Raw genomic sequence first — 13,823 nt, forward strand, 5'->3', positions numbered from 1 at the left:
AGAGTACAGCTATCCAGAGTACATCTATATAGAGTACAGCTATCCAGAGTACAGCTATCCAGAGTACAGCTATCCAGAGTACAGCTATCCAGAGTACAGCTATACATAGAACAGTCATGGCCAAAAGTTTTGAGAATGACACAAATATACATTTTCACAAAGTCTACTGCCTCAGTTTGTATGATGGCAATTTGCATATATTCCAGAATGTTATGAAGAGTGATCAGATGAATTGCAATTCATTTGCAAAGTCCCTCTTTGCCATGCAAATGAACTGAATCCCCAAAATAACATTTCCACTGCATTTCAGCCCTGCCACAAAAAGACCAGCTGACATCATGTCAGTGATTCTCTCGTTAACACAGGTGTGAGTGTTGACAAGGACAAGGCTGGAGATCACTCTGTTCTGCTGATTGAGTTCGATAAAAGCCTTTGACACTTGAAATGCTTGTAATTATACTTCAGTATCCATAGTAACATCTGACAAAAATATCTAAAGACACTGAAGCAGCAAACTTTGGGGAAATTAATATTTGTGTCATTCTCAAAACTTTTAGCCTCGATTGTACAGCTAGAGAGAGGAGAGTGTTATTAACCCCTACTATCTCTCCCCTTCCCAGGTGTGTCAGCTATAGAGAGTGTTATTAACCCCTACTATCCCTGCCCTTCCCAGGTGTGTCAGCTATAGAGAGTGTTATTAACCCCTACTATCCCTCCCCTTCCCAGGTGTGTCAGCTATAGAGAGTGTTATTAACCCCTACTATCCCTCCCCTTCCCAGGTGTGTCAGCTATAGAGAGTGTTATTAACCCCTACTATCCCTCCCCTTCCCAGGTGTGTCAGCTATAGAGAGTGTTATTAACCCCTACTATCCCTCCCCTTCCCAGGTGTGTCAGCTATAGAGAGTGTTATTAACCCCTACTATCCCTCCCCTTCCCAGGTGTGTCAGCTATAGAGAGTGTTATTAACCCCTACTATCCCTTCCCTTTTTAGGTTTGTCAGCTGGAGAGGTTCAGTGAGACCAGTGGTCTAGGCATCAGCATGGAGGCCAGGGCAGGACACCACTACCTGTGCTCCGTCTTACCTGAGGGGCCCGTCGGACAGAGCAGGAAGATACACCCTGGAGACCAGATACTGGAGGTGGGACGGACTGATTCATATCCATACATTCATTTAAACAAAACATATTTCACCTTTATTTAACCAGGTAGGCCAGTTGAGAACACCTTTATTTAACCAGGTAGGCCAGTTGAGAACACCTTTATTTAACCAGGTAGGCTAGTTGAGAACACCTTTATTTAACCAGGTAGGCTAGTTGAGAACACCTTTATTTAACCAGGTAGGCTAGTTGAGAACACCTTTATTTAACCAGGTAGGCTAGTTGAGAACACCTTTATTTAACCAGGTAGGCTAGTTGAGAACACCTTTATTTAACCAGGTAGGCTAGTTGAGAACACCTTTATTTAACCAGGTAGGCTAGTTGAGAACACCTTTATTTAACCAGGTAGGCTAGTTGAGAACACCTTTATTTAACCAGGTAGGCCAGTTGAGAACACCTTTATTTAACCAGGTAGGCTAGTTGAGAACACCTTTATTTAACCAGGTAGGCTAGTTGAGAACACCTTTATTTAACCAGGTAGGCCAGTTGAGAACAAGTTCTCATTTACAACTGCGACCTGGCCAAGATAAAGCAAAGCAGTTTGACACAAACAAACAACACAGAGTTACACATGGAGTAAACAAACATGCAGTCAACAATACAGTAGAAAGGTCTGTATACAGTATGTGCAGATGAGGTAGGATAAGAGAGGTAAGGCAATAAATAGGCCATATTGGCAAAGTAATTACAATATAGCAATTAAACACTGGAGTGATAGATGTACAGAAGATGATGATTAATTTGTTCATTCATTCATGTATTCGCCCATCCACACATCCAATGGAACATTGACCCTGTTATGCTATGATGTAGCTACATGCAGCACATTCAACATGTTTGCTGACCAGACGAGCTTCTCCCCTCTCCCAGGCGAATGGTATCCCTCTGATAGGAGAGACTCACAGAGAGGTGATCAGCGTTCTGCGAGAGCTGCCTCTGTGTGTCTGTATGGTGTGCTGCCGCGTCGTGCACCCACAGCTACGGGACAGTGACCACGATGATGATGATGATGAAGATGTACAGCTCCCCCTCAAAGAGCTACTGGCTGAGTTCAATGGCAAGGTAGAGAGGGATGGGGAGGAGGGATGGAGGGGGAGATGGAGAGGGAGGAGGGATGGAGGGGGAGGTGGGATGGAGGGGGAGATGGAGAGATGGAGGGGGAGATGGAGGGGGAGGTGGGATGGAGGGGGAGATGGAGAGATGGAGGGGGAGGAGGGATGGAGGGGGAGGTGGAGAGATGGAGGGGGAGGAGGGATGGAGAGGGAGATGGAGAGATGGCGGGGGAGGAGGGATGGAGGGGGAGATGGAGGGGGAGGAGGGATGGAGGGGGAGGTGGAAAGATGGAGGGGGAGGAGGGATGGAGGGGGAGATGGAGAGATGGAGGGGGAGGAGGGATGGAGGGGGAGATGGAGAGATGGAGGGGGAGATGGAGGGGGAGGAGAGATGGAGGGGGAGGTGGAGAGATGGAGGGGGAGGAGGGATGGAGGGGGAGGAGGGATGGAGGGGGAGATGGAGAGATGGAGGGGGAGGAGGGATGGAGGGGGAGGTGGAGAGAGGGATGGGGAGGAGGGATGGAGGGGGAGATGGAGAGATGGAGGGGGAGATGGAGGGGGAGGAGGGATGGAGGGGGAGATGGAGAGATGGAGGGGGAGGAGGGATGGAGGGGGAGGTGGAGAGATGGAGGGGGAGGAGGGATGGAGGGGGAGATGGAGAGATGGAGGGGGAGATGGAGAGGGAGGAGGGATGGAGGGGGAGATGGAGAGATGGAGGGGGAGGAGGGATGGAGGGGGAGGTGGAGAGAGGGATGGGGAGGAGGGATGGAGGGGGAGATGGAGAGATGGCGGGGGAGGAGGGATGGAGGGGGAGATGGAGGGGGAGGAGGGATGGAGGGGGAGGTGGAAAGATGGAGGGGGAGGAGGGATGGAGGGGGAGATGGAGAGATGGAGGGGAGGAGGGATGGAGGGGGAGATGGAGAGATGGAGGGGGAGATGGAGGGGGAGGAGAGATGGAGGGGGAGGTGGAGAGATGGAGGGGGAGGAGGGATGGAGGGGGAGGAGGGATGGAGGGGGAGATGGAGAGATGGAGGGGGAGGAGGGATGGAGGGGGAGGTGGAGAGAGGGATGGGGAGGAGGGATGGAGGGGGAGATGGAGAGATGGAGGGGGAGGAGGGATGGAGGGGGAGATGGAGGGGGAGGAGGGATGGAGGGGGAGATGGAGAGATGGAGGGGGAGGAGGGATGGAGGGGGAGGTGGAGAGATGGAGGGGGAGGAGGGATGGAGGGGGAGATGGAGAGATGGAGGAGGGATGGAGGGGGAGATGGAGAGGGAGGAGGGATGGAGGGGGAGATGGAGAGATGGAGGGGGAGGAGGGATGGAGGGGGAGGTGGAGAGAGGGATGGGGAGGAGGGATGGAGGGGGAGATGGAGAGATGGAGGGGGAGGAGGGATGGAGGTGGAGAGAGGGATGGGGAGGAGGGATGGAGGGGGAGATGGAGAGATGGAGGGGGAGGAGGGATGGAGGGGGAGATGGGGGGGGAGGAGGGATGGAGGGGGAGATGGAGAGATGGAGGGGGAGGAGGGATGGAGGGGGAGATGGAGGGGGAGATGGAGAGATGGAGGGGGAGGTGGGATGGAGGAATAGGGAAATGGAGGGGAGATGAAGGGATGGGGAGATGGAGGGGGAGGAGGGATGGAGGGGGAGATGGAGAGATGGGGGGGAGGAGGGATGGAGGGGGAGGTGGGATGGAGGAATAGGGAAATGGAGGGGAGATGGGGAGATGGAGGGGGAGGAGGGATGGAGGGGGAGGTGGGATGGAGGAATAGGGAAATGGAGGGGAGATGGGGAGATGGAGGGGGAGGAGGGATGGAGGGGGAGGTGGGATGGAGGAATAGGGAAATGGAGGGGAGATGGAGGGATGGGGAGATGGAGGGGGAGGTGGGATGGAGGAATAGGGAAATGGAGGGGAGATGGGGAGATGGAGGGGGAGGAGGGATGGAGGAAGATGGAGGAAGATGGAGGGATGGGGAGATGGAGGGATATGGAGATGGAGGGATATGGAGATGGAGGGATGTAGAGATGGAGGGATATAGAGATGGAGGGATATAGAGATGGAGGGATATGGAGATGGAGGGATATGGAGATGGAGGGATATGGAGATGGAGGGATATAGAGATGGAGGGATATAGAGATGGAGGGATATGGAGATGGAGGGATATGGAGATGGAGGGATATGGAGATGGAGGGATATAGAGATGGAGGGATATAGAGATGGAGGGATATGGAGATGGAGGGATATGGAGATGGAGGGATATGGAGAAGGAGGGATATGGAGATGGAGGGATATGGAGATGGAGGGATATGGAGATGGAGGGATATGGAGATGGAGGGATATGGAGATGGTGTCAGACATATTGGTGGCGTCAATCCAATCCTTTTGATACCATTAGGCGGAGTGATCAAGTAGACACTATTTCTGGAAGAAGGGTGGAAAGATAGTCAATCAGACTGCTGCCGGGGTGTCATATGAGATGTGCCCTAACTCTCTCTCTCTCTCTCTCCTCTCCCAGTCCCAGTATGACCAGCCCTGCTGTCTACTTCCTGGTTGTAACAACATGGATTGTGGGAGTCGTGGTTTTAATAAGCCTGTGTCTCCTCCTCTGGCCATGTGGGAGAGAGACAGTCAGGTGATAGAGCTGGTGAAGGGAGAGGAAGGCCTGGGATTCAGCATCCTAGACTACCAGGTAAGACTGTGGTGCGTCTCCATGGTCTAACGTCTAGCTTCCTACTCTCCTCTCTTTCAACTGGTTTGTGATCACTAGTAATGTAGACCAGGAGACGAGGAGAGGATGGTGGGCCAAAGAGTGGATCCTTTGGAAAGACAATAAATAAAAAAAAGATGAACTGGGAAGCAAAACAATTGTAGTCTCTCCTTTCTATTGGACTTCCCTTTGGGAGGACATGACCTTTGAACTGTTGTTCACCTGTTCCTTATGTTGTCCCTCTCCAGGACCCAGAGGACGACTCTAAGACTGTTCTGGTGATCCGCTCCCTGGTCCCCGGTGGCGTGGCCGACTCAGACGGACGCCTGCTGCCCGGTGACCGGCTCATGTCCGTCAACGACGTGGACCTGGTCCGGTCGACGCTGGAGCGAGCCGTGCACGTCCTCAAAACCACCGGCTACGGGGTCGTGCGCATCGGCGTCGCCAAGCCGCTGCCGGTACGACAGTAACCCAAAACACTCTAACACTGTATACTGTATACCACCCTCCTCCTGTATACCACCCTCCTCCTGTATACCACCCTCCTCCTGTATACCACCCTCCTCCTGTATACCACCCTCCTCCTGTATACCACCCTCCTCCTGTATACTACCCTCCTCCTGTATACCACCCTCCTCCTGTATACCACCCTCCTCCTGTGTATTAGGGCCTATATATGTACCACCATAACACAGTCAGTACATGTAGTTTATATCTACCACCATAACACAGTCAGTACATGTAGTTTATATCTACCACCATAACACAGTCAGTACATGTAGTTTATATCTACCACCATAACACAGTCAGTACATGTAGTTTATATCTACCACCATAACACAGTCAGTACATGTAGTTTATATCTACCACCATAACACAGTCAGTACATGTAGTTTATATCTACCACCATAACACAGTCAGTACATGTAGTTTATATCTACCACCATAACACAGTCAGTACATGTAGTTTACCACCATAACACAGTCAGTACATGTAGTTTATATCTACCACCATAACACAGTCAGTACATGTAGTTTATATCTACCACCATAACACAGTCAGTACATGTAGTTTATATCTACCACCATAACACAGTCAGTACATGTAGTTTACCACCATAACACAGTCAGTACATGTAGTTTATATCTACCACCATAACACAGTCAATACATGTAGTTTACCACCATAACACAGTCAGTACATGTAGTTTACCACCATAACACAGTCAGTACATGTAGTCTACCACCATAACACAGTCAGTACATGTAGTTTGCCACCATAACACAGTCAGTACATGTAGTTTACCACCATAACACAGTCAATACATGTAGTTTATATCTACCACCATAACACAGTCAGTACATGTAGTTTATATCTACCACCATAACACAGTCAATACATGTAGTTTATATCTACCACCATAACACAGTCAGTACATGTAGTTTACCACCATAACACAGTCAGTACATGTAGTTTATATCTACCACCATAACACAGTCAGTACATGTAGTTTATATCTACCACCATAACACAGTCAATACATGTAGTTTATATCTACACCATAACACAGTCAGTACATGTAGTTTATATCTACCACCATAACACAGTCAATACATGTAGTTTATATCTACCACCATAACACAGTCAGTACATGTAGTTTATATCTACCACCATAACACAGTCAGTACATGTAGTTTACCACCATAACACAGTCAATACATGTAGTTTACCACCATAACACAGTCAGTACATGTAGTTTATATCTACCACCATAACACAGTCAGTACATGTAGTTTATATCTACCACCATAACACAGTCAGTACATGTAGTTTATATCTACCACCATAACACAGTCAGTACATGTAGTTTACCACCATAACACAGTCAGTACATGTAGTTTATATCTACCACCATAACACAGTCAGTACATGTAGTTTATATCTACCACCATAACACAGTCAGTACATGTAGTTTATATCTACCACCATAACACAGTCAGTACATGTAGTTTATATCTACCACCATAACACAGTCAATACATGTAGTTTACCACCATAACACAGTCAGTACATGTAGTTTACCACCATAACACAGTCAATACATGTAGTTTATATCTACACCATAACACAGTCAGTACATGTAGTTTATATCTACCACCATAACACAGTCAATACATGTAGTTTACCACCATAACACAGTCAGTACATGTAGTTTACCACCATAACACAGTCAATACATGTAGTTTATATCTACACCATAACACAGTCAGTACATGTAGTTTATATCTACCACCATAACACAGTCAATACATGTAGTTTATATCTACCACCATAACACAGTCAGTACATGTAGTTTACCACCATAACACAGTCAATACATGTAGTTTACCACCATAACACAGTCAGTACATGTAGTTTATATCTACCACCATAACACAGTAAATACATGTAGTTTACCACCATAACACAGTCAGTACATGTAGTTTATATCTACCACCATAACACAGTCAGTACATGTAGTTTACCACCATAACACAGTCAATACATGTAGTTTATATCTACCACCATAACACAGTCAGTACATGTAGTTTACCACCATAACACAGTCAGTACATGTAGTTTATATCTACCACCATAACACAGTCAGTACATGTAGTTTATATCTACCACCATAACACAGTCAGTACATGTAGTTTATATCTACCACCATAACACAGTCAATACATGTAGTTTATATCTACCACCATAACACAGTCAGTACATGTAGTTTACCACCATAACACAGTCAGTACATGTAGTTTATATCTACCACCATAACACAGTCAATACATGTAGTTTATATCTACCACCATAACACAGTCAGTACATGTAGTTTACCACCATAACACGGTCAATACATGTAGTTTATATCTACCACCATAACACAGTCAGTACATGTAGTTTACCACCATAACACAGTCAGTACATGTAGTTTATATCTACCACCATAACACAGTCAGTACATGTAGTTTATATCTACCACCATAACACAGTCAATACATGTAGTTTATATCTACCACCATAACACAGTCAGTACATGTAGTTTATATCTACCACCATAACACAGTCAATACATGTAGTTTATATCTACCACCATAACACAGTCAATACATGTAGTTTATATCTACCACCATAACACAGTCAGTACATGTAGTTTACCACCATAACACAGTCAGTACATGTAGTTTACCACCATAACACAGTCAGTACATGTAGTTTACCACCATAACACAGTCAGTACATGTAGTTTACCACCATAACACAGTCAATACATGTAGTTTATATCTACCACCATAACACAGTCAGTACATGTAGTTTACCACCATAACACAGTCAATACATGTAGTTTACCACCATAACACAGTCAATACATGTAGTTTACCACCATAACACAGTCAATACATGTAGTTTATATCTACCACCATAACACAGTCAGTACATGTAGTTTATATCTACCACCATAACACAGTCAGTACATGTAGTTTATATCTACCACCATAACACAGTCAGTACATGTAGTTTACCACCATAACACAGTCAGTACATGTAGTTTATATCTACCACCATAACACAGTCAATACATGTAGTTTACCACCATAACACAGTCAGTACATGTAGTTTACCACCATAACACAGTCAGTACATGTAGTTTACCACCATAACACAGTCAGTACATGTAGTTTATATCTACCACCATAACACAGTCAGTACATGTAGTTTACCACCATAACGCAGTCAGTACATGTAGTTTACCACCATAACACAGTCAGTACATGTAGTTTATATCTACCACCATAACACAGTCAGTACATGTAGTTTATATCTACCACCATAACACAGTCAATACATGTAGTTTACCACCATAACACAGTCAGTACATGTAGTTTATATCTACCACCATAACACAGTCAGTACATGTAGTTTACCACCATAACACAGTCAGTACATGTAGTTTATATCTACCACCATAACACAGTCAGTACATGTAGTTTACCACCATAACACAGTCAATACATGTAGTTTATATCTACCACCATAACACAGTCAGCACATGTAGTTTACCACCATAACACAGTCAGTACATGTAGTTTATATCTACCACCATAACACAGTCAGTACATGTAGTTTACCACGATAACACAGTCAGTACATGTAGTTTATATCTACCACCATAACACAGTCAGTACATGTAGTTTATATCTACCACCATAACACAGTCAGTACATGTAGTTTATATCTACCACCATAACACAGTCAGTACATGTAGTTTACCACCATAACACAGTCAGTACATGTAGTTTATATCTACCACCATAACACAGTCAGTACATGTAGTTTATATCTACCACCATAACACAGTCAGTACATGTAGTTTACCACCATAACACAGTCAGTACATGTAGTTTATATATACCACCATAACACAGTCAGTACATGTAGTTTACCACCATAACACAGTCAGTACATGTAGTTTATATCTACCACCATAACACAGTCAATACATGTAGTTTACCACCATAACACAGTCAGTACATGTAGTTTACCACCATAACACAGTCAGTACATGTAGTTTACCACCATAACACAGTCAGTACATGTAGTTTATATCTACCACCATAACACAGTCAGTACATGTAGTTTACCACCATAACGCAGTCAGTACATGTAGTTTACCACCATAACACAGTCAGTACATGTAGTTTATATCTACCACCATAACACAGTCAGTACATGTAGTTTATATCTACCACCATAACACAGTCAATACATGTAGTTTACCACCATAACACAGTCAGTACATGTAGTTTATATCTACCACCATAACACAGTCAGTACATGTAGTTTACCACCATAACACAGTCAGTACATGTAGTTTATATCTACCACCATAACACAGTCAGTACATGTAGTTTACCACCATAACACAGTCAATACATGTAGTTTATATCTACCACCATAACACAGTCAGTACATGTAGTTTACCACCATAACACAGTCAGTACATGTAGTTTATATCTACCACCATAACACAGTCAGTACATGTAGTTTACCACGATAACACAGTCAGTACATGTAGTTTATATCTACCACCATAACACAGTCAGTACATGTAGTTTATATCTACCACCATAACACAGTCAGTACATGTAGTTTATATCTACCACCATAACACAGTCAGTACATGTAGTTTACCACCATAACACAGTCAGTACATGTAGTTTATATCTACCACCATAACACAGTCAGTACATGTAGTTTATATCTACCACCATAACACAGTCAGTACATGTAGTTTACCACCATAACACAGTCAGTACATGTAGTTTATATATACCACCATAACACAGTCAGTACATGTAGTTTACCACCATAACACAGTCAGTACATGTAGTTTATATCTACCACCATAACACAGTCAATACATGTAGTTTATATCTACCACCATAACACAGTCAGTACATGTAGTTTACCACCATAACACAGTCAGTACATGTAGTTTATATCTACCACCATAACACAGTCAGTAGATGTAGTTTATATCTACCACCATAACACAGTCAATACATGTAGTTTATATCTACCACCATAACACAGTCAATACATGTAGTTTATATCTACCACCATAACACAGTCAATATATGTAGTTTATATCTACCACCATAACACAGTCAGTACATGTAGTTTATATCTACCACCATAACACAGTCAGTACATGTAGTTTACCACCATAACACAGTCAGTACATGTAGTTTATATCTACCACCATAACACAGTCAGTACATGTAGTTTATATCTACCACCATAACACAGTCAATACATGTAGTTTATATCTACCACCATAACACAGTCAATACATGTAGTTTATATCTACCACCATAACACAGTCAGTACATGTAGTTTACCACCATAACACAGTCAGTACATGTAGTTTATATCTACCACCATAACACAGTCAGTACATGTAGTTTATATCTACCACCATAACACAGTCAGTACATGTAGTTTACCACCATAACACAGTCAGTACATGTAGTTTATATCTACCACCATAACACAGTCAGTACATGTAGTTTACCACCATAACACAGTCAGTACATGTAGTTTATATCTACCACCATAACACAGTCAGTACATGTAGTTTACCACCATAACACAGTCAGTACATGTAGTTTATATCTACCACCATAACACAGTCAGTACATGCAGTTTATATCTACCACCATAACACAGTCAGTACATGTAGTTTATATCTACCACCATAACACAGTCAGTACATGTAGTTTACCACCATAACACAGTCAGTACATGTAGTTTACCACCATAACACAGTCAGTACATGTAGTTTATATCTACCACCATAACACAGTCAGTACATGTAGTTTACCACCATAACACAGTCAGTACATGTAGTTTACCACCATAACACAGTCAGTACATGTAGTTTATATCTACCACCATAACACAGTCAGTACATGTAGTTTATATCTACCACCATAACACAGTCAGTACATGTAGTTTACCACCATAACACAGTCAGTACATGTAGTTTATATCTACCACCATAACACAGTCAGTACATGTAGTTTACCACCATAACGCAGTCAGTACATGTAGTTTACCACCATAACACAGTCAGTACATGTAGTTTATATCTACCACCATAACACAGTCAGTACATGTAGTTTACCACCATAACGCAGTCAGTACATGTAGTTTACCACCATAACACAGTCAATACATGTAGTTTATATCTACCACCATAACACAGTCAGTACATGTAGTTTACCACCATAACACAGTCAATACATGTAGTTTACCACCATAACACAGTCAGTACATGTAGTTTATATCTACCACCATAACACAGTCAGTACATGTAGTTTATATCTACCACCATAACACAGTCAGTACATGTAGTTTATATCTACCACCATAACACAGTCAGTACATGTAGTTTACCACCATAACACAGTCAGTACATGTAGTTTATATCTACCACCATAACACAGTCAGTACATGTAGTTTATATCTACCACCATAACACAGTCAGTACATGTAGTTTATATCTACCACCATAACACAGTCAATACATGTAGTTTATATATACACCATAACACAGTCAGTACATGTAGTTTATATCTACCACCATAACACAGTCAATACATGTAATTTATATCTACCACCATAACACAGTCAGTACATGTAGTTTACCACCATAACACAGTCAATACATGTAGTTTACCACCATAACACAGTCAGTACATGTAGTTTATATCTACCACCATAACACAGTAAATACATGTAGTTTACCACCATAACACAGTCAGTACATGTAGTTTATATCTACCACCATAACACAGTCAGTACATGTAGTTTACCACCATAACACAGTCAATACATGTAGTTTATATCTACCACCATAACACAGTCAGTACATGTAGTTTACCACCATAACACAGTCAGTACATGTAGTTTATATCTACCACCATAACACAGTCAGTACATGTAGTTTATATCTACCACCATAACACAGTCAATACATGTAGTTTATATCTACCACCATAACACAGTCAGTACATGTAGTTTACCACCATAACACAGTCAGTACATGTAGTTTATATCTACCACCATAACACAGTCAATACATGTAGTTTATATCTACCACCATAACACAGTCAGTACATGTAGTTTACCACCATAACACAGTCAATACATGTAGTTTATATCTACCACCATAACACAGTCAGTACATGTAGTTTATATCTACCACCATAACACAGTCAGTACATGTAGTTTACCACCATAACACAGTCAGTACATGTAGTTTATATCTACCACCATAACACAGTCAGTACATGTAGTTTATATCTACCACCATAACACAGTCAATACATGTAGTTTATATCTACCACCATAACACAGTCAGTACATGTAGTTTATATCTACCACCATAACACAGTCAATACATGTAGTTTATATCTACCACCATAACACAGTCAATACATGTAGTTTATATCTACCACCATAACACAGTCAGTACATGTAGTTTACCACCATAACACAGTCAGTACATGTAGTTTACCACCATAACACAGTCAGTACATGTAGTTTACCACCATAACACAGTCAGTACATGTAGTTTACCACCATAACACAGTCAATACATGTAGTTTATATCTACCACCATAACACAGTCAGTACATGTAGTTTACCACCATAACACAGTCAATACATGTAGTTTACCACCATAACACAGTCAATACATGTAGTTTACCACCATAACACAGTCAATACATGTCGTTTATATCTACCACCATAACACAGTCAGTACATGTAGTTTATATCTACCACCATAACACAGTCAGTACATGTAGTTTATATCTACCACCATAACACAGTCAATACATGTAGTTTATATCTACCACCATAACACAGTCAGTACATGTAGTTTACCACCATAACACAGTCAGTACATGTAGTTTACCACCATAACACAGTCAATACATGTAGTTTACCACCATAACACAGTCAATACATGTAGTTTATATCTACCACCATAGCACAGTCAGTACATGTAGTTTATATCTACCACCATAACACAGTCAGTACATGTAGTTTACCACCATAACACAGTCAGTACATGTAGTTTATATCTACCACCATAACACAGTCAATACATGTAGTTTACCACCATAACACAGTCAGTACATGTAGTTTACCACCATAACACAGTCAGTACATGTAGTTTACCACCATAACACAGTCAGTACATGTAGTTTATATCTACCACCATAACACAGTCAGTACATGTAGTTTACCACCATAACGCAGTCAGTACATGTAGTTTACCACCATAACACAGTCAGTA

At 42.8% G+C, this 13,823-nt stretch overlaps 1 protein-coding gene across 1 annotated transcript in view; it reads left to right on the forward strand.

Annotated features, from left to right (window-relative positions):
• The window catches only part of LOC139405156 (multiple PDZ domain protein-like), a 140,462-nt gene that overhangs the window by 30,725 nt on the left and 95,914 nt on the right, over positions 1-13,823 (forward strand). Inside the window, 4 exon segments of the mRNA XM_071147575.1 lie at positions 992-1,138; positions 2,028-2,219; positions 4,723-4,896; positions 5,163-5,372. Coding sequence (XP_071003676.1) covers positions 992-1,138; positions 2,028-2,219; positions 4,723-4,896; positions 5,163-5,372 — 723 coding nt within the window.

Source organism: Oncorhynchus clarkii, unplaced genomic scaffold, assembly GCF_045791955.1.
Source record: "Oncorhynchus clarkii lewisi isolate Uvic-CL-2024 unplaced genomic scaffold, UVic_Ocla_1.0 unplaced_contig_2530_pilon_pilon, whole genome shotgun sequence".
NCBI classification, from domain to species: Eukaryota; Metazoa; Chordata; class Actinopteri; order Salmoniformes; family Salmonidae; genus Oncorhynchus; species Oncorhynchus clarkii.